Source organism: Pleurodeles waltl, chromosome 4_2 (genome assembly GCF_031143425.1).
Source record: "Pleurodeles waltl isolate 20211129_DDA chromosome 4_2, aPleWal1.hap1.20221129, whole genome shotgun sequence".
NCBI classification, from domain to species: domain Eukaryota; kingdom Metazoa; phylum Chordata; class Amphibia; order Caudata; family Salamandridae; genus Pleurodeles; species Pleurodeles waltl.
Window position 1 is genome coordinate 942416533 of NC_090443.1, and position 14242 is coordinate 942430774.

Genomic DNA, 14242 nt, shown 5'->3' on the forward strand with positions numbered 1-14242 from the left:
CACCAGGCAAGGCACTTCAGCCGTCCGAGGCTGCAGGTGAAGGCCTGGTGGCTACCATCACAACCGCCAGCACCGCCACCTGCACGCCACCGGCCCAGCCGCAAGCACCACTATTGTCAGCAGCAGCAGCCCCAGTGGGCAGCCGTCCGAGGCTGCAGGAGAAGGGCTGGAGCCTCCCTCCACCACTGGCAGCACCGGCACCTGCACCGCAGCCAGCACCGCCACGTGCACCAGCACTACCATCAGTTTGCAGCCGTAGCCGCCGCCGGATGGAGTCTAGCCCTGCCTCCATGGTCTATAATGCAACCTGGTCCCTGCAAATCTCGTTCCTCACACACCCAGGTGAGGGACTGTGAACTGCCACACCACAACTGCCACAAGTGTTGCATCACTGGGCACAAAGCCCCCTCCAGTACCAGGAGAAAGACATCTAATTGAGAGACTGTGGCTTTACACTCTCCAGGAGCAAGCAGTGGGCAAACCACTCACTTGAGAGACTTGAGAGACTGTGGCTTTGCACTCCACAGGACCAAGCAGTGGGAAAACCACCCACTTGAGAGACTTGAGAGACTGTGGCTTTGCTCTCCCCAGGACCAAGCAGTGGGCAAACCACCTACTTGAGAGACTGTGGCTTTGCACTCCCCAGGACCAAGCAGTGGGCAAGCCACCCACCTGAGAGACTGTGGCTTTGCACTCCACAGGACATCGCTGTGGGCATGGAGCCCCCTCCAGGATCAGTGGCGTAATTCCATCTTCAGGCTGAGGTGGCCCCCCCCCCTTCCCCTTCCCCCTGAGGTGCCTGTGTGTTTTCAACCTGATTCCCCTGCAGTGTTCTCTCCGTATTGAGGCAGGAGTCAAGTGTGGGCTTGGCCTATGCGTTTTGGGCCAGTGGCCCACGTACATTTTGAGTGGACAATGTACCACCTTATGTACATATTGTATAATTTTGTAAATACTGTTTTTCTGATTATTACATATATCTATTTCTAAAATATCACTTATTTGACTCAATTCCTTTTGTCCTTGCGTTCTTCAAGGGGGTTATGGGGTGTAAATTTAATGTTGATGCATGTGTTTGTGTGTATCGTGTTGTGGGTGAGGGTGGGGGTTGGGGTGTTGCGTGTGTGTGTCACTTTCTTTTTCCTCCCCCCTCCCCGGTGTGCTAGGTGCTGTACTCACCGTGGTTGTTGCCGCCGACGTTTGTACTCCTGGTAGATGAGGAGGTAGACCAGCATGGGCAGGACGTGCAGCTCGGGCTCCATGGTGTCCTGGTTCTTCGTTGAGTGTTGAGAGGTGAGTGGTTTCCCTTCCAAATACTGTTTCTGCCGTGCTTTTGATGGCATTGGTACTGCCCTGGAAAAGCGGGCGGATGGGTGGGTTGTAATGGGGTGGGCGGTACATTGTCTTCCGCCTGGCTGTTGGCGGTTACCGCCGCAGTGTTTGTTGCTACCGCCATGGCAGTCGGAGTGTTGAAGTGGCTGGCGGTGTTGGCGGTTTCCGCCATGGTCGTGATTTAATTTTTTTTTACCACCGGCCTGTTGGCGGTCTTACCGCCGCTTTAACACCGACCACCAGGGTTGTAATGAGGGCAATTGTCATTTACAACGTCAACAGCTCTAACTCTCATAAATGCTAGACCAACTGCATTGCAAATGCTTATTTATGATTGCTGGCAGGAAGGAGGGCTTGGCAGGACACAAGGAGGGGAGGAAACAGTGCTATAACGCAGTCAGTGGTTTTGCACCATAGTGCTTTTTTATGGCTAGGGGGGTACAACGCAGATGGGTGGGGGCAATGCAATACAGACAGCAGAAAGGAAGGTGGGGGCAAGAAACATGGACAGTTGGAGGGAAGGTGGGGCCACAGCAACATGGATAGCAGGAGGAAAAAAAGCTTGGGGCAATCGAAAATATAGACAGTGGGAGGTAGGGAGCAGCATCAACACAGACAGTGGGTGGGGGCAAAGCCTGCAAGTAGAGAGGGAAGGAGCAGAAAAAGCCAACATGGACAGTGGGATGGAGTGAGGGGGCAAAGTCAACACTGACAGTGGTAGGGTGGGATGGGGCAAGGCCAACAAGGACAGCAGGAGGTAGGGAGGTAGCAAAGCCAACACGGAGGGAAGAGAAATACATGAAGGAGCTAGTTGAAAAAGATGAACACTGGTAGAGCGCTCAAGCACAAAGAAATATGTAGCACCTAAATACGTGAGCAGGGGAAGGATACAAATAATGCGTCCATACCCCAGGGGATGGCCAAAAACAGGAAGAGGAAGGAAGCCTACTGCAGCTGTCCAGTAGGAAGCAAACAATGAGAGTGGCAATGAGCCAATCAATTTTAAGTAATGAGGGGGGGCTCTAAGCCCATTGAAAAGAAAGCAAAAGATCTTGCAAACCACAGCATATGTGCTGCCTTAGGCGAGACCTACAAAGTCTTACTGCCTTGCAAAGTCTTGAACTACAAGAATCATTCTGCACAAACATAACATTGCTTCTCCACACAACCTGTTCCCACTTTTCTATAAGAATATCATAGATTTCTCTCTGCTGCTAGGGTTCTAACACTGCTTCCTGCAGGTTGCACCAATCAACTTCACTTGCCCACAGCATTCCTACACTGCTAATGTTTTCTCTCCTCACCAAATGCTGTGTTATTTTTCATTTTCAATTTGCTCTTACACTGCCGTAATGCAAGCTTTACACACTATCCAATTTTTAACATATAATCTTGATAATTGTGAAAACACAAAGAAAGATAATGGTGGTCATTCCGACCCTGGCGGTAAAAACCGCCAGGGCCGGGGACCACGGAAGCACCGCCAACAGGCTGGCGGTGCTTCCCAGCCCATTCTGACCGCGGCGTTAAAGCCGCGGTCAGAAAAGGGAATCCGGCGGTTTCCCGCCGGATTTCCCTTGCATGGGCTGAATCTCCATGGCGGCGCTGCAAGCAGCGCCGCCATGGAGATTCCGACCCCCTTCCCGCCATCCTGTTCCTGGCGGTAAAAACCGCCAGGAACAGGATGGCGGGAACGGGTGTCGTGGGGCCCCTGCACTGCCCATGCCACTGGCATGGGCAGTGCAGGGGCCCCCTAACAGGGCCCCATAAAGATTTTCACTGTCTGCTTTGCAGACAGTGAAAATCGTGACGGGTGCAACTGCAACCCGTCGCACGCCTGCAACTCCGCCGGCTCCATTCGGAGCCGGCTTCATGGTTGCAGGGCCTTTCTCGCTGGGCCGGCGGGCGCTCCTTTGGCGGGCGCCCGCCGGCCCAGCGGCCGCCAAGAGCGGAATCAGGGCCATAGTCATTTATTTTTTATTTTTCTGAATTCACAAATTGAGATAATAATCAGCATTTAATGTTTTTAAATCTACATGACTAGATCTATCAGGCTGTTTACCTCCTCCTTGAAGGGAAGCGGTGGCACGGTAGGGTCCAGGAGGAACATGTCATCACAAAGAACAGATCTCATGAACAGGGCCAGGCTATCCACATCCTTTGCCATAGGGCCAATCGCTGTGGGCACTAAAAGTGAGAGATCAAAGAGGTGCATTAAAATATTATCATTGTGGGCAGTTATGAATAAAGCTGAAATATACAGCAATACAGTTTCTATGATGAAGTCATCAATATTAATTTGCTTAATATGCATAGCGTGTGGTACAGAACTGCTGTACCTCAAGATTGCACATACTTCAGAAAACAAAGTAAACATGAAAGAAAAACTGCTAGCCATAAAAGGAAGAAAGGGAAAGCAGAATTTGTTTGGCCTTACATGTTCTTCCAGGTTCTTGCTACCGATCCTACAAAGTTCAACTATCCCATCACCATACCACATTTAAAGTGTATTAAAATGGTAATCAGTTTAGTGCCTTATTTGACTAAAGCACCACGTTTCACCATTAAGAGGTCAACATGTCAAGTTAGTTCAACTCCTTTTATGCTTCAGGACCTATTCCCAAAATAAGTAGTAAATCTGCACCCATAAGTATGCACCTAGGTCCAGGTGAAGATTTATTACCTTTTAATATTCACCAATATTCACAGTAGTTCGCCTTGAAAGCTTCACATGGTGCAGCTTTCCAGGGGTATTACTGGGAATATTGTGACATGCCTCACGGGGTCCTATTCCATCTGTGTGGAATTGTACCTATGGTTGACTTTCACGTAGGTTCAATGGATCCTCTGGTGCGAATACACATTTTTTCCCTCCGCTGAGAAAACTATTTTCCCCATGCAGAAACCCATCCTTTGCACCCACAGCAAATCTGGATGTGATTCGTTCCCCTACTCATCATGGAAGGGGAGCTACAATAGCCACTGGTTGGAGCAAAACTCTGATCATTTCCAGGGTGGAATTGATGATGCGATACAGATGAAGGTCCTCTGAAATAAAGTTGTCAAGGATGTAAACTTGAAGATTTATGGGGGGGTTGAGCTCTTGCAGGAATTACTGAAGGAGGTGGAATATATGAGAAGAGCCGACAGAGATATCTTGGGAGGTTTGAAATTATTTGTATGGACCTCGAAAGTAGAAGACCCATGGCCACCAGGCATGTACGGATATATGATTGGAAGATTTCCACTCTGATAGTTTCAAGGCAATGGCTATCAAAATATCCATGACTAATAAGTCTGTGTTTGGGAGATCTGGTGAAGTTAGGGCAGCTAGAAAACCCAGGACAAATGCCACAAAGTCAAGAGTGATACTGTTTCTAAAGATGTCATTGAGGTAGGCAACTCTATCCCAGAATAGTATATCCCAGAAGAGTATGAGTATAAAGATAAAAGCAAATGGTCAAAGTTAAAAGCGGTCTCCTTAAAATTCCAACAAGTTGTGGCATCAGTTAGCCACAATTTAGCAAGTCTGACTAGGGTTTAGAAGGCTTGATGGACTGAGAATGGTCTGCTTTGAATTATAGTGCATAGATCAACTTATACCAGGAAACATTTTCGCATATAGTGGTCAAGTTAGCTTGAAAAGGGGATTCTGGGTGTGCATTTGAGATCTTCTCATCTTCATTGAAGCAGGGAGGAACTTTTAATGTTATAAATGCTGATGATTTTATAGATCTTTGATGCTACGTGGCCTGAATTATTCAGTTTTTATAGAACGCTTTAATATATAGAAAGTAGTGTAAATCAATGTTGGGGAGAGAGTGGGTGGCTTGCAGTTCTGCAAATGGGAGTAGTCGATTGTCTTTATGTAGGTCTTTTATCAGTGAGATTCTTTCATTTGCACAGGAAGCCCCAACAGTGAGATTTTTGTCTATTACACATATGTATATATATACACACACACACATATATATTCACTGAAAAAAACACATTTTACAGGGACGTTATACTTAGGCTCACATTTCACACGTACAAAACCAGTGAAATACTGCTTATGGCCTCACATATTACAACACTCATGACATAGTCAGTGACATCACTGATGGCATCAATCACGACATCTCAAATTACATCACTGATGACATCACTGATTATATCATCCACAAAAAAGCTCAAACATCCACTCATACCTACATTCAAACAATTGCACATCCACATACACAACTACTCACACTTATTCATACACCCATAAAACTACTGACAGGCGTGCACTCACTCACACAGTCACTAACACAATGACCCACTCACCATAAATAACTAAGTCAGCTATTCATACACTTACACAAACCAAGAGGTACCATTCTGCTACATTTGGTGTAATTCCGTCCAGTGCTTTCGGCGGTATCACTGTTCAAAATCCCTATGGAAAAATGAATGGGGAAAATGTGTTTAGGGACCCCCCCTTTTTCTTGGGCGCCGCTTGAGAGATCACCCCAAAACTTTCCAGACAGCAACTGAAGTGAGGTCTGTTGTTTTTTGGAAGATTTCGTGAAGATTCATCAAACAGCGCCAAAGGTATTGGCAAAACAAAAAACACTTTTTCTATAGAAACTAAGGCCCTCATTTTAACATCGGCGGTACATACCACCTACCGCTACAGTGACGGGCGTCAGCATACCGCCACCACGGTTACCATCCATCTGCCATGTTATGAGCACTGCCTGACTCCCGCCACCAATAAGGGGGGAAATCCGGCAGTGCTCATGGTTGTGGACGGTGGTAAGCTGGTGCTGCTACCACCAGCACCTCCATGCCAGTAGAACGCGGCCAGCCGTATTATGACAAGTAATGCGGCTTGGCGGTGTTCTGCTGGTGGGGCGTAGCATCGCCCCTACCCGTTCCCTGCGGAAGACCTGCTCGCCCAAGGTAAGTCGGGCTTCCGACAGGTGAGGGGGGTGGGAGGTGTTGTGTGTGTGTCTGAGTGTGCGCATGAATGTCTGAGTTTGTGTGTGAATGCATCTGTGTGTGTTGTTTGCGTGGGTGTATGCGTTTGAGTGAATGCGTGTAAGAATGGTGAAGTGAGTGCGTGTCTGCATGTCAGTGGGATTGTGTGTAAGAATGTGTGTGAGCATGTCTAGAAGAATGCGTGTATGTCAGTGCGTGAATGAATGCGTGTATGTCAGTGTAAGTGAATGGGTGTATGCCTGGTGCATGTGGGTGTCTGTGTGCGTGTATGCGGGGAGGGGGTGTGTGGGGTGAGGGGCGATGTGACTGTAGTGGGGGTGGGGGGGTGATGTGTGCGTGTGTGGCTGTGGGGGGTAGGATCAGTTGTGTGGTGCGTGCGTGTATGGGGGTGAGTGAGTGGATTGGAGGGGGTTGGGGTTAGTATGTGTATCGGGTGAGTGGGGGTCTGAGTTTGGATGGAGAGGGGGTGGGGGCATCAGGTGAGTGTTGGGGGGTGGAGGAGCCGCCTACCAGTGACAGGGAAGGAATTCCCTGTCACCGGGAAGGCCTACCGCCATAGTTTTAGTGGCGTTGGTAGCGCCACAAAAACCATGGTGGTAGACCGGCTCATAATGCCATGGGATGTACTATGCCGTCCACAGGGCTGGAGATAGACATCTCCGGGCCGGCGGCTCATACTGCCATGGCAGTATGAGTGGAGAATTGGAGGGTTGGCTGCAGCAAACCCGCCAATCTCATAATGTGGTGGTATGTACCGCCAGTCTGTTGGCGGTCATACCGCCACATTATCCCTGGCGGTCAGAAGACCACCAGGGACATATTGAGGGCCTAAGTCATAACTATAGCTACCTAGTGGCCACCGCCAATAGGTAATTATAGTCACTTAAAAAACTAAGATTACAGGGCCATTATAGTTAGTTTCTGAATTTACTCGCACAAAACCATACAAATTCAGCAGTTATAGTTAGAGTTGTTTCAAGTAACTATAACTCACAGCCTAAGGTAACTATAACTTGTGCCCTTGTTTCCAGTGAATGTCTATGTTTTTTTAACGTAAAGTAATTTTCAATACTGTACTTTAATCCAACCGCGCACGGCCTTTGGCCAACCCAATATAACCACCCAATCCCCCCTAACCACCCAACCCCACGCTGCACACGGCTTTTGGTGGACAGTAGGAATGGGCCACAGCTCCTGTCTCTCTGGGTGTGAGAACAGGCGTGAGAGGGCGTGAGACTGGATGCGAGACTGGATGTGAGAGTGTCTGTCAGGGTGTGAGAGTGGGTGTGAGAGTGGATGTGAGAGTGTCTGATTGTGTGTGCTCCAATAGATGAGAGATCCATTCACCTCCACAAAGGATTTCAGGTCATATTTTAATATAGAATTGTGGAGTAAACACACTTGCTTTTCCTTTGTTAAGCCCAGGAGTTAGGGTCAACTGTCCTTTCCAGAAGTGAAGCTTTAACTGGGGCACCTGCTACGTTTATATTTGTAAGTGCTTCCTGCTGAAGTTCAATTTTTGTGAAATGAGCATCATGGCCAGAATGGCCTTGTCTTCTTATTTATTTATTTTTGGGTAGGGCAGCTTTTGGCCCCAGGTACCCCATCCTCCAGGTCCCAGCCAGATAATATTCATTTTATTTTTAGGAGGGGGGCCAGGCAGTCCATACCCCAGGACCCGGCCTCACCAATTACTTTTTTGGGGTGTGTGCGGCCCCTTTTGCCTGGCTGATTTCGGCCCCGGGGACCCCATCCCCTGGGGCCCGGCCTCGACATTTACTTTTTTCTTTTGGGGAGGGAGGTGGCGTGGTGTCACCTCCCCTGCCCGATTCGCCCCCAGGAACTTCATCCCTGTGGCCTGGCCATCAATTTGGGGTGCCCTGCAGGGCAACCAGGGTGTGTTGGGGACCAAGAGGAGAGCCTGAAGGTCCCTACGGTCCCAGCCGTCTCCCGTCTCCTGCGGGAGCCAGCATTGCTTTGGCACATAGGGAGCTGCTAAAGATGCAGCTCCCTGTCTACAAAAGCAATTGTTTCCTCTGTTTCCCTCCCTGCAGGCCAGGAAACAGAGGAAACCCACGTCCACAGCAAGTGAGAGGCATCTGACAGCTCTCACTTGCTGCGAGCGGAGTGTTTGCTGTGACTTGCCGGAAACTGTCAAAGTTCCAGCCAAGTCACAGCAAACAGCTATGTCCTGGGGGCGGGCACCCCAGAATATAGCAGGAGCCAGCCCTGGGTGGTGCCGGTCCCCATGGCCATCTATGGCTCCTCAAGGGGTGCCTCCCTCCAATGTGAAGTAGGCCTGGGAAGGAGGTGGTCCAGGGGTCCATGTTGGACCCCCTTCATTATTTAAATTTAGCCCGGGGAGGTTGTGGTCCCTGGGTCTGTGGGGGGGGAGGCCACGTACCCCCACATTCTATACTACTCGAGCCCTTGGGAGGTGGTCGTCCCCAGGGCTGGGGAGCGGTGTGCTGCTCCTTCATACAATATAAATTATGCCCCAGGGAGGTGGTGGTCCTAGGGCATTTATTTTTAACATGCCCCTGAGACCTGGTCTACCTGGGGACTTCAGTAAAACAAGCGCAGAGCCCACACTAGCTTTTTTTTAAAAACTGTAGGCGGCGGATTTTCAGTTCCATTTGCGGCAAAAAAAAAAAAAAAATGCTTTTTTGCCCTTATTGTGGGGGGGGGGGGGGGGGTCCCTCTGGGACACCAGAGCTAAGAGGTCAAGGTGTCCCTACTCTGGCCCCCTTTTTTTTCACTTTTATTTTTTAGGGACTCAGCTGGCTCAAGCCAAGTCCAAAGATGGCTGCCAACACTTCCTGGTTTGAAGTGTTGGCAGCCAACAGGGCTCTGCATTTCCCTGCACGAGTGCATCACTATTCGCAAAGTCGTTGCAGCCAGACATATACACCAAATAACTGAAAGCGTAATCTGTGTACTGAAAGCTACCTTACTGCCAAATTTGGTGTAATTCTGTCCAGCGGTTCAGGCTCTAGTCATGTTCAAAACTCCAATGGGAATTAACATGGGAAACATACGTTTCCCCCCCCACACACTTTTTCTCAGACCCCGCTTGAAAGTTCATCTCAAAACTTTAAGTGTGCAACAAGAATCAGCAGCACACTTTTTTTGGAACATTTCATGAAGATTTGTCAAACCACACCAAGGATCTAGGCAAGCCAAAAAAATTTTTTGCCATGGAAACATGCTCCTAACTATTTGATTTAATTTCATGAAGAAGCAGATCCACACGTTTTACTAGGTGTCCCTCACATGTCAAATGGAAATGCTTTGAAATTCTTGCATGTAGCTGCGGGTTATTACTAGCTGCCCCTCACAAGTCAAACACAAAAGCATTTACAGTCTTTTGTGAAGGTGTAGTTTCACAAGTTGTTAATAGGTGTTCCTCACAAGCCAAATGCAAAACTATGGAAATTTGTCTTCAAAGCTGCAGTTCCACTAGTCATTGCAAGGTGTCCCTCAAGTCAAAGGCAACTCCATTGACATTCTTTTGTGAAGGTGCAGTTCTACAAGTCGATACTAGGTGTACCTCACAAGTCAATTGCAAAAGCCTTTAACTTTTTACATGAAACTGCAGTTCTACTACCGATTACTAGGTGTCCCTCACAGATCAAATGCAAAAGCATTGAATTGTTACACAAAGCTGCAGTTCAAGTAGTCATTAATAGGTATGCATCACAAGTCAACTGCAAAAGCATTGAAATATTTTCATGAAGCCTCATTGCCACATGTTAATATATGCCCAGCTCAAGTCAGAAGCAACTGCTTCAAATTACCTGCACCAAGATGAGGGGGGATTTGCCTCTAGTATATAAATGTGCATGCACACTTTTGCTATTTTAATAATTTGTGCTTGCTTTCCATAGGATTATTTACCAAGGCTGGCTCATAATAATGGGTCATACTTACAGATTTCAATATAGTACTTGTTTTTTTTACCATGTTTGTGATCACACTCTACTATTTATTGGACATTGTACCCACTGGTAAGTGCACTAATACATCCAGGTAGCTTATTTTAGCTGTTTACGTTTCGGTGAGTGTAAACATTGTCTTTGAGTTGAGAGACATGTTTTCTGCATGCTGACAGTGCTAGTACTCCACTCCAAGAGGAGAGATGTATTTCCAGAAGTAGTTATTCGAGGGTTCACTCAAGTGGTTGAAATGTCAATCACCCAGCTAGGTAGTGGGGAGCAGTCATTCTAAAAATCTACATATACACTCTAGTTGCTCTAATGACGTGCTCATTTTCAGAAGGATATATAAATATACCAAAGCTGGTTTACAGTGAGGAATGAACATGGTAATTCACAATAAATGTCTTGTGAGGTATGAAAATAGTTGATGTAATTCGAGTATACATAAGGACTATCAGTTATTGGGAAGTGCAAATGTCTAACAATTTCTGTTTTTGGGGAACTATTTTTTTTGGTGTATGTGTACTTTTGCAAGGGAAAAAAGGCATTTACTAAATGTACAAGCATCTAATGGCTGGAGTGAGCTGATCTGTTGATATATACCATCTGCTACGGTGATGGGGAGTATAATTTGAGAGACATGTCAACAGACCAATGGTGAAAGAGGTTTGATTGGGAGACTCTCTGTATGTGTGTTATATGATTTTTTTTAAATGAGAATAGCAACACAGCTAAAGCAGTCTTTATTCCAGACCTAAAAAAATTAAATACCAAAATGACATCAAAATGAAAAAATCTAATAAGGGGAACTTGAGATCAATTTTCAAAGTTTTACGTAAAAGTAGCACCATAAAGTGCAAAGCGCCAATGCAGTGCTTAATTTGTAAATAAAAACGTGCCGGTGCCCAAAGCCCTCCCCTTAAACATGCGGCTGCTGCAATTAAAAGTGCAAACACGGAATACTAAGGCAGCGTAATCCTGAAGCCATCTCGGGCCTCTTCAATCCATTTTAAGCCACTCTCTGCCCCTTCAGCTCACTCTTGCAGTTTTCTACTTTCTCCCATTGTGATGCTTTTTCGTTTTTCTCTTCCTCCGTCTTTCCCATATGTCTTTTGCTCACAGTAAATGCTTGAGGCAGAAAATAAGTGCCGGTGCTCTGCACCGGAAACAACAAGCATAAATTAGGCACTGCACCAATGGCAGTAAATGATTGCAGTAGACCAGGATCCAGTCGCAATTTGAGGATGACCATCATGGAGAGCAGGTCTGAGACATCAACCAGGTTCGACTTGGTCTAAGGTTTCACCTTTTACCTTGAAACATTGTTTTTTTTCAGGAAGTCAAAATCCTTCAGCGGTACAAGGCAGCAGGATGTGTCCGAGGAAGACTTCATGAAGTCAGATAGGCAATGAGCAAATGTACTGCTGAAGCCATTGGTTTTTCCACGAAGAGCTCTGAGTGGGAGAAATTCAAATTTGCTGACCCATCAAATCCTCTTGTTGGTCAGATACTTTAGGCGCCTTTGCCCAGTCGATATTTTCACCTTGCAACTTAGTATCTCTTTTGGACCTCAGAATCTATCAACGGGGCAAGGTTGCGGCTTATCCAACAATGAATTCCAAGAGGCCAGATACCTTCTTGTTGAGGGTTCGCAGAATCAGATTTGCTGCTGTAGAGAAGCTCCGAGCTGGAGAAACCTGATTTCTTTGCCCAGCGAGGATGCGCTTTGGTCAAATAGGCTGGAGTGGCATGTCCCAGTCCTCCAGATGTCTAAAAGTCCCAGTGTTGCAAATGGCCTTCTTTTATGTGATATTCCTCAAGATTTTCGCCTCAGGTGTCCATTATAGTACTACTACAGTACCCATTGTTTTGATTCTTTTCAGGATGACCATCATTAAATAATGTACATGATTGCATCCTAGATAATTTTAGCTTCTGTCATCTGTACTGTGAAAAATCTGGTTACTTGTTCAGCAACCACAATCCTTATCAGGATGAGACACAAGTGAACCCCAAATTAACCTTTGCTGAACCCTTTGGTAGCTTGGCACAGAGCAGTCAGGCTTCACATAGAGGCATTGTGCAGAGTATTTATGCAGCACTTCAAACAGCAAAAAGAAGTGAAAAGAGCACATAAGAAAAGTTTCACATCAATTTAGGAAACCAGAATAGATTTTAGTAAATAAATTGAGACCAAAACAACAAAAATCCAATCAGTTGAACTGGACACATGTCATATTAGATTTCAGTAAATATAGCCCTAAAAACCCAAGCAGCCAACTGTGGATATCTGGTTGCTCCAAACCGGGACAAAGTCACAAGTTTAGGCTGACCGCAGTGAACATGGACCCAGTTAAGGCAGCTAACCGAGAGTACCTTAAATCCTGGTGTGGAGTGTTGCAAGATCCTGTGTCGAGGATGCATCGTGCAGTCGAGGAAATGAGTCTGTTCCGAGGAGCTACGATGTTAGGTCCTGCGTCATCGTCGAGAATCCCATCGACAAGGACTTGTGGTGTGAAGTCAACTTTGAGGAAGCATTCCACAGTCGAGGTGATGCATTGGTTTTAAAGCACTGCAAGTCTGCGATGCAAGAACCTGCGTCATCTTTGAGGCAGCTGTCGAGAGATTTGCGATGCAAGGCCGGTGTCAGTGAAGTTTGGCACATTGGTGGTTCGAATGTGGGCTGCAAGTTAGATGCTGAATCCTTGCACTTGGAGAACTTTCACATCAGAGGTTTGTGCCACACACTAGAGGAGATGTGTCGGTTCTCCTAAATTCAGATCTTGGGTCCTGGGTTCAACAGAAACAAGAGGACAGCAGGCTGCAGGTCAGGACAGCAGGAAGCAGTCCTTCAGAGCTGCAGTCCAGCAGAGTGGCAGTACTTTCAGTAGCACAGCATTCCTTCTTCCTGGCAGAGTATTCATAGGTCCAGAAGTGTACCGAGGTGTTGATGCCTGGTGTTTAATATTTATATGTTGGCTTTCCTCTAAAGTGGGAGAAGCTTCAAGAAGTTTCTCTTTGAAATCTACAGGCATCCTGCCTCCCTGTCCTGGCTCCAGACTAACTACAGGGGGTATGCAGCACTTTGTGTAGAGGCAGGTCACAGCCCATTCAAGTGTAAGGAAGGCTGTGCCCAGCTCTGCCCTCCCATCCTGTCAGTGATGGCCCATCCAGACACACCTAAGCTCCCATTTGTGTGTGGCCAGTCATGTGACCCAGAGACAGGCTGCAGGCACTAAATGGATAAGGCAGAAAAATGCCAACTTTCTAAAAGTGCCACTTTCAAAATTTTAATTTAAAATCCAATTTTACTATGAGAGAGGATTTTTCATTACAATTCCAAAAACATCAAAAATGAACTGGTTTTCTGCTCCCATTTCAAAATGATCACTTATTAAATGCAATAAGGTAATTCCAACTTTCTCCTATGGGAGAGGGAGGCCTTGCAGTAGTGAAAAACAAATGTAACAGTTTTTCAATACCAGGACATGTAAAACTAAAAAGTACATGTCCAACTTTTTAAATACATGGCACCCTGTCCTCTCGGCTGTCCAGGGTCTACACTAGGGGAGACTTATAGGAGCTAAAAATAAAGGTTTGGGCCTGACAGAAGGTTTATTTTGCCAGGTAAAATGGCAGTTAAAAACTGCACACTCAGGCTGCAATGGCAGACCTGAGACATGTTTAAAGAGCTACTTAAGTGGGTGGCACAATTAGTGCTGCAGGCCCACTAGCAGCATCTAGATCAGTGGTTCCCAAACTTTTGACATCTGGGGTCCCCCACTTTATCATTACTAGAACCGGGGGACCCCACTGAATCATATTGGAATCTGGGGACCCCCTACTGAGTCATTACTGAAAGCTGGGGATCTAATCTGTTAATATTATTTAATTTTCTAAGCAGTCGCGGACCCCCTTAGGAGGCTTCACGGACCCCCAGGGGTCCCTGGACCACAGGTTGGGAACCACTGATCTAGATTACAGGCCCTGGCCATAGGTAGTGCCAC

At 46.8% G+C, this 14242-nt stretch overlaps 1 protein-coding gene across 2 annotated transcripts in view; it reads right to left on the minus strand.

The window, feature by feature from the left end:
* The window catches only part of LOC138293502 (vitamin D3 hydroxylase-associated protein-like), a 731360-nt gene that overhangs the window by 352247 nt on the left and 364871 nt on the right, over nucleotides 1-14242 (minus strand). For both annotated transcript variants that reach the window (XM_069232741.1, XM_069232740.1), the window contains exon 7: nucleotides 3395-3519. In XM_069232741.1, coding sequence (XP_069088842.1) covers nucleotides 3395-3519 — 125 coding nt within the window. The remainder of the gene's footprint in view (nucleotides 1-3394; nucleotides 3520-14242) is intronic.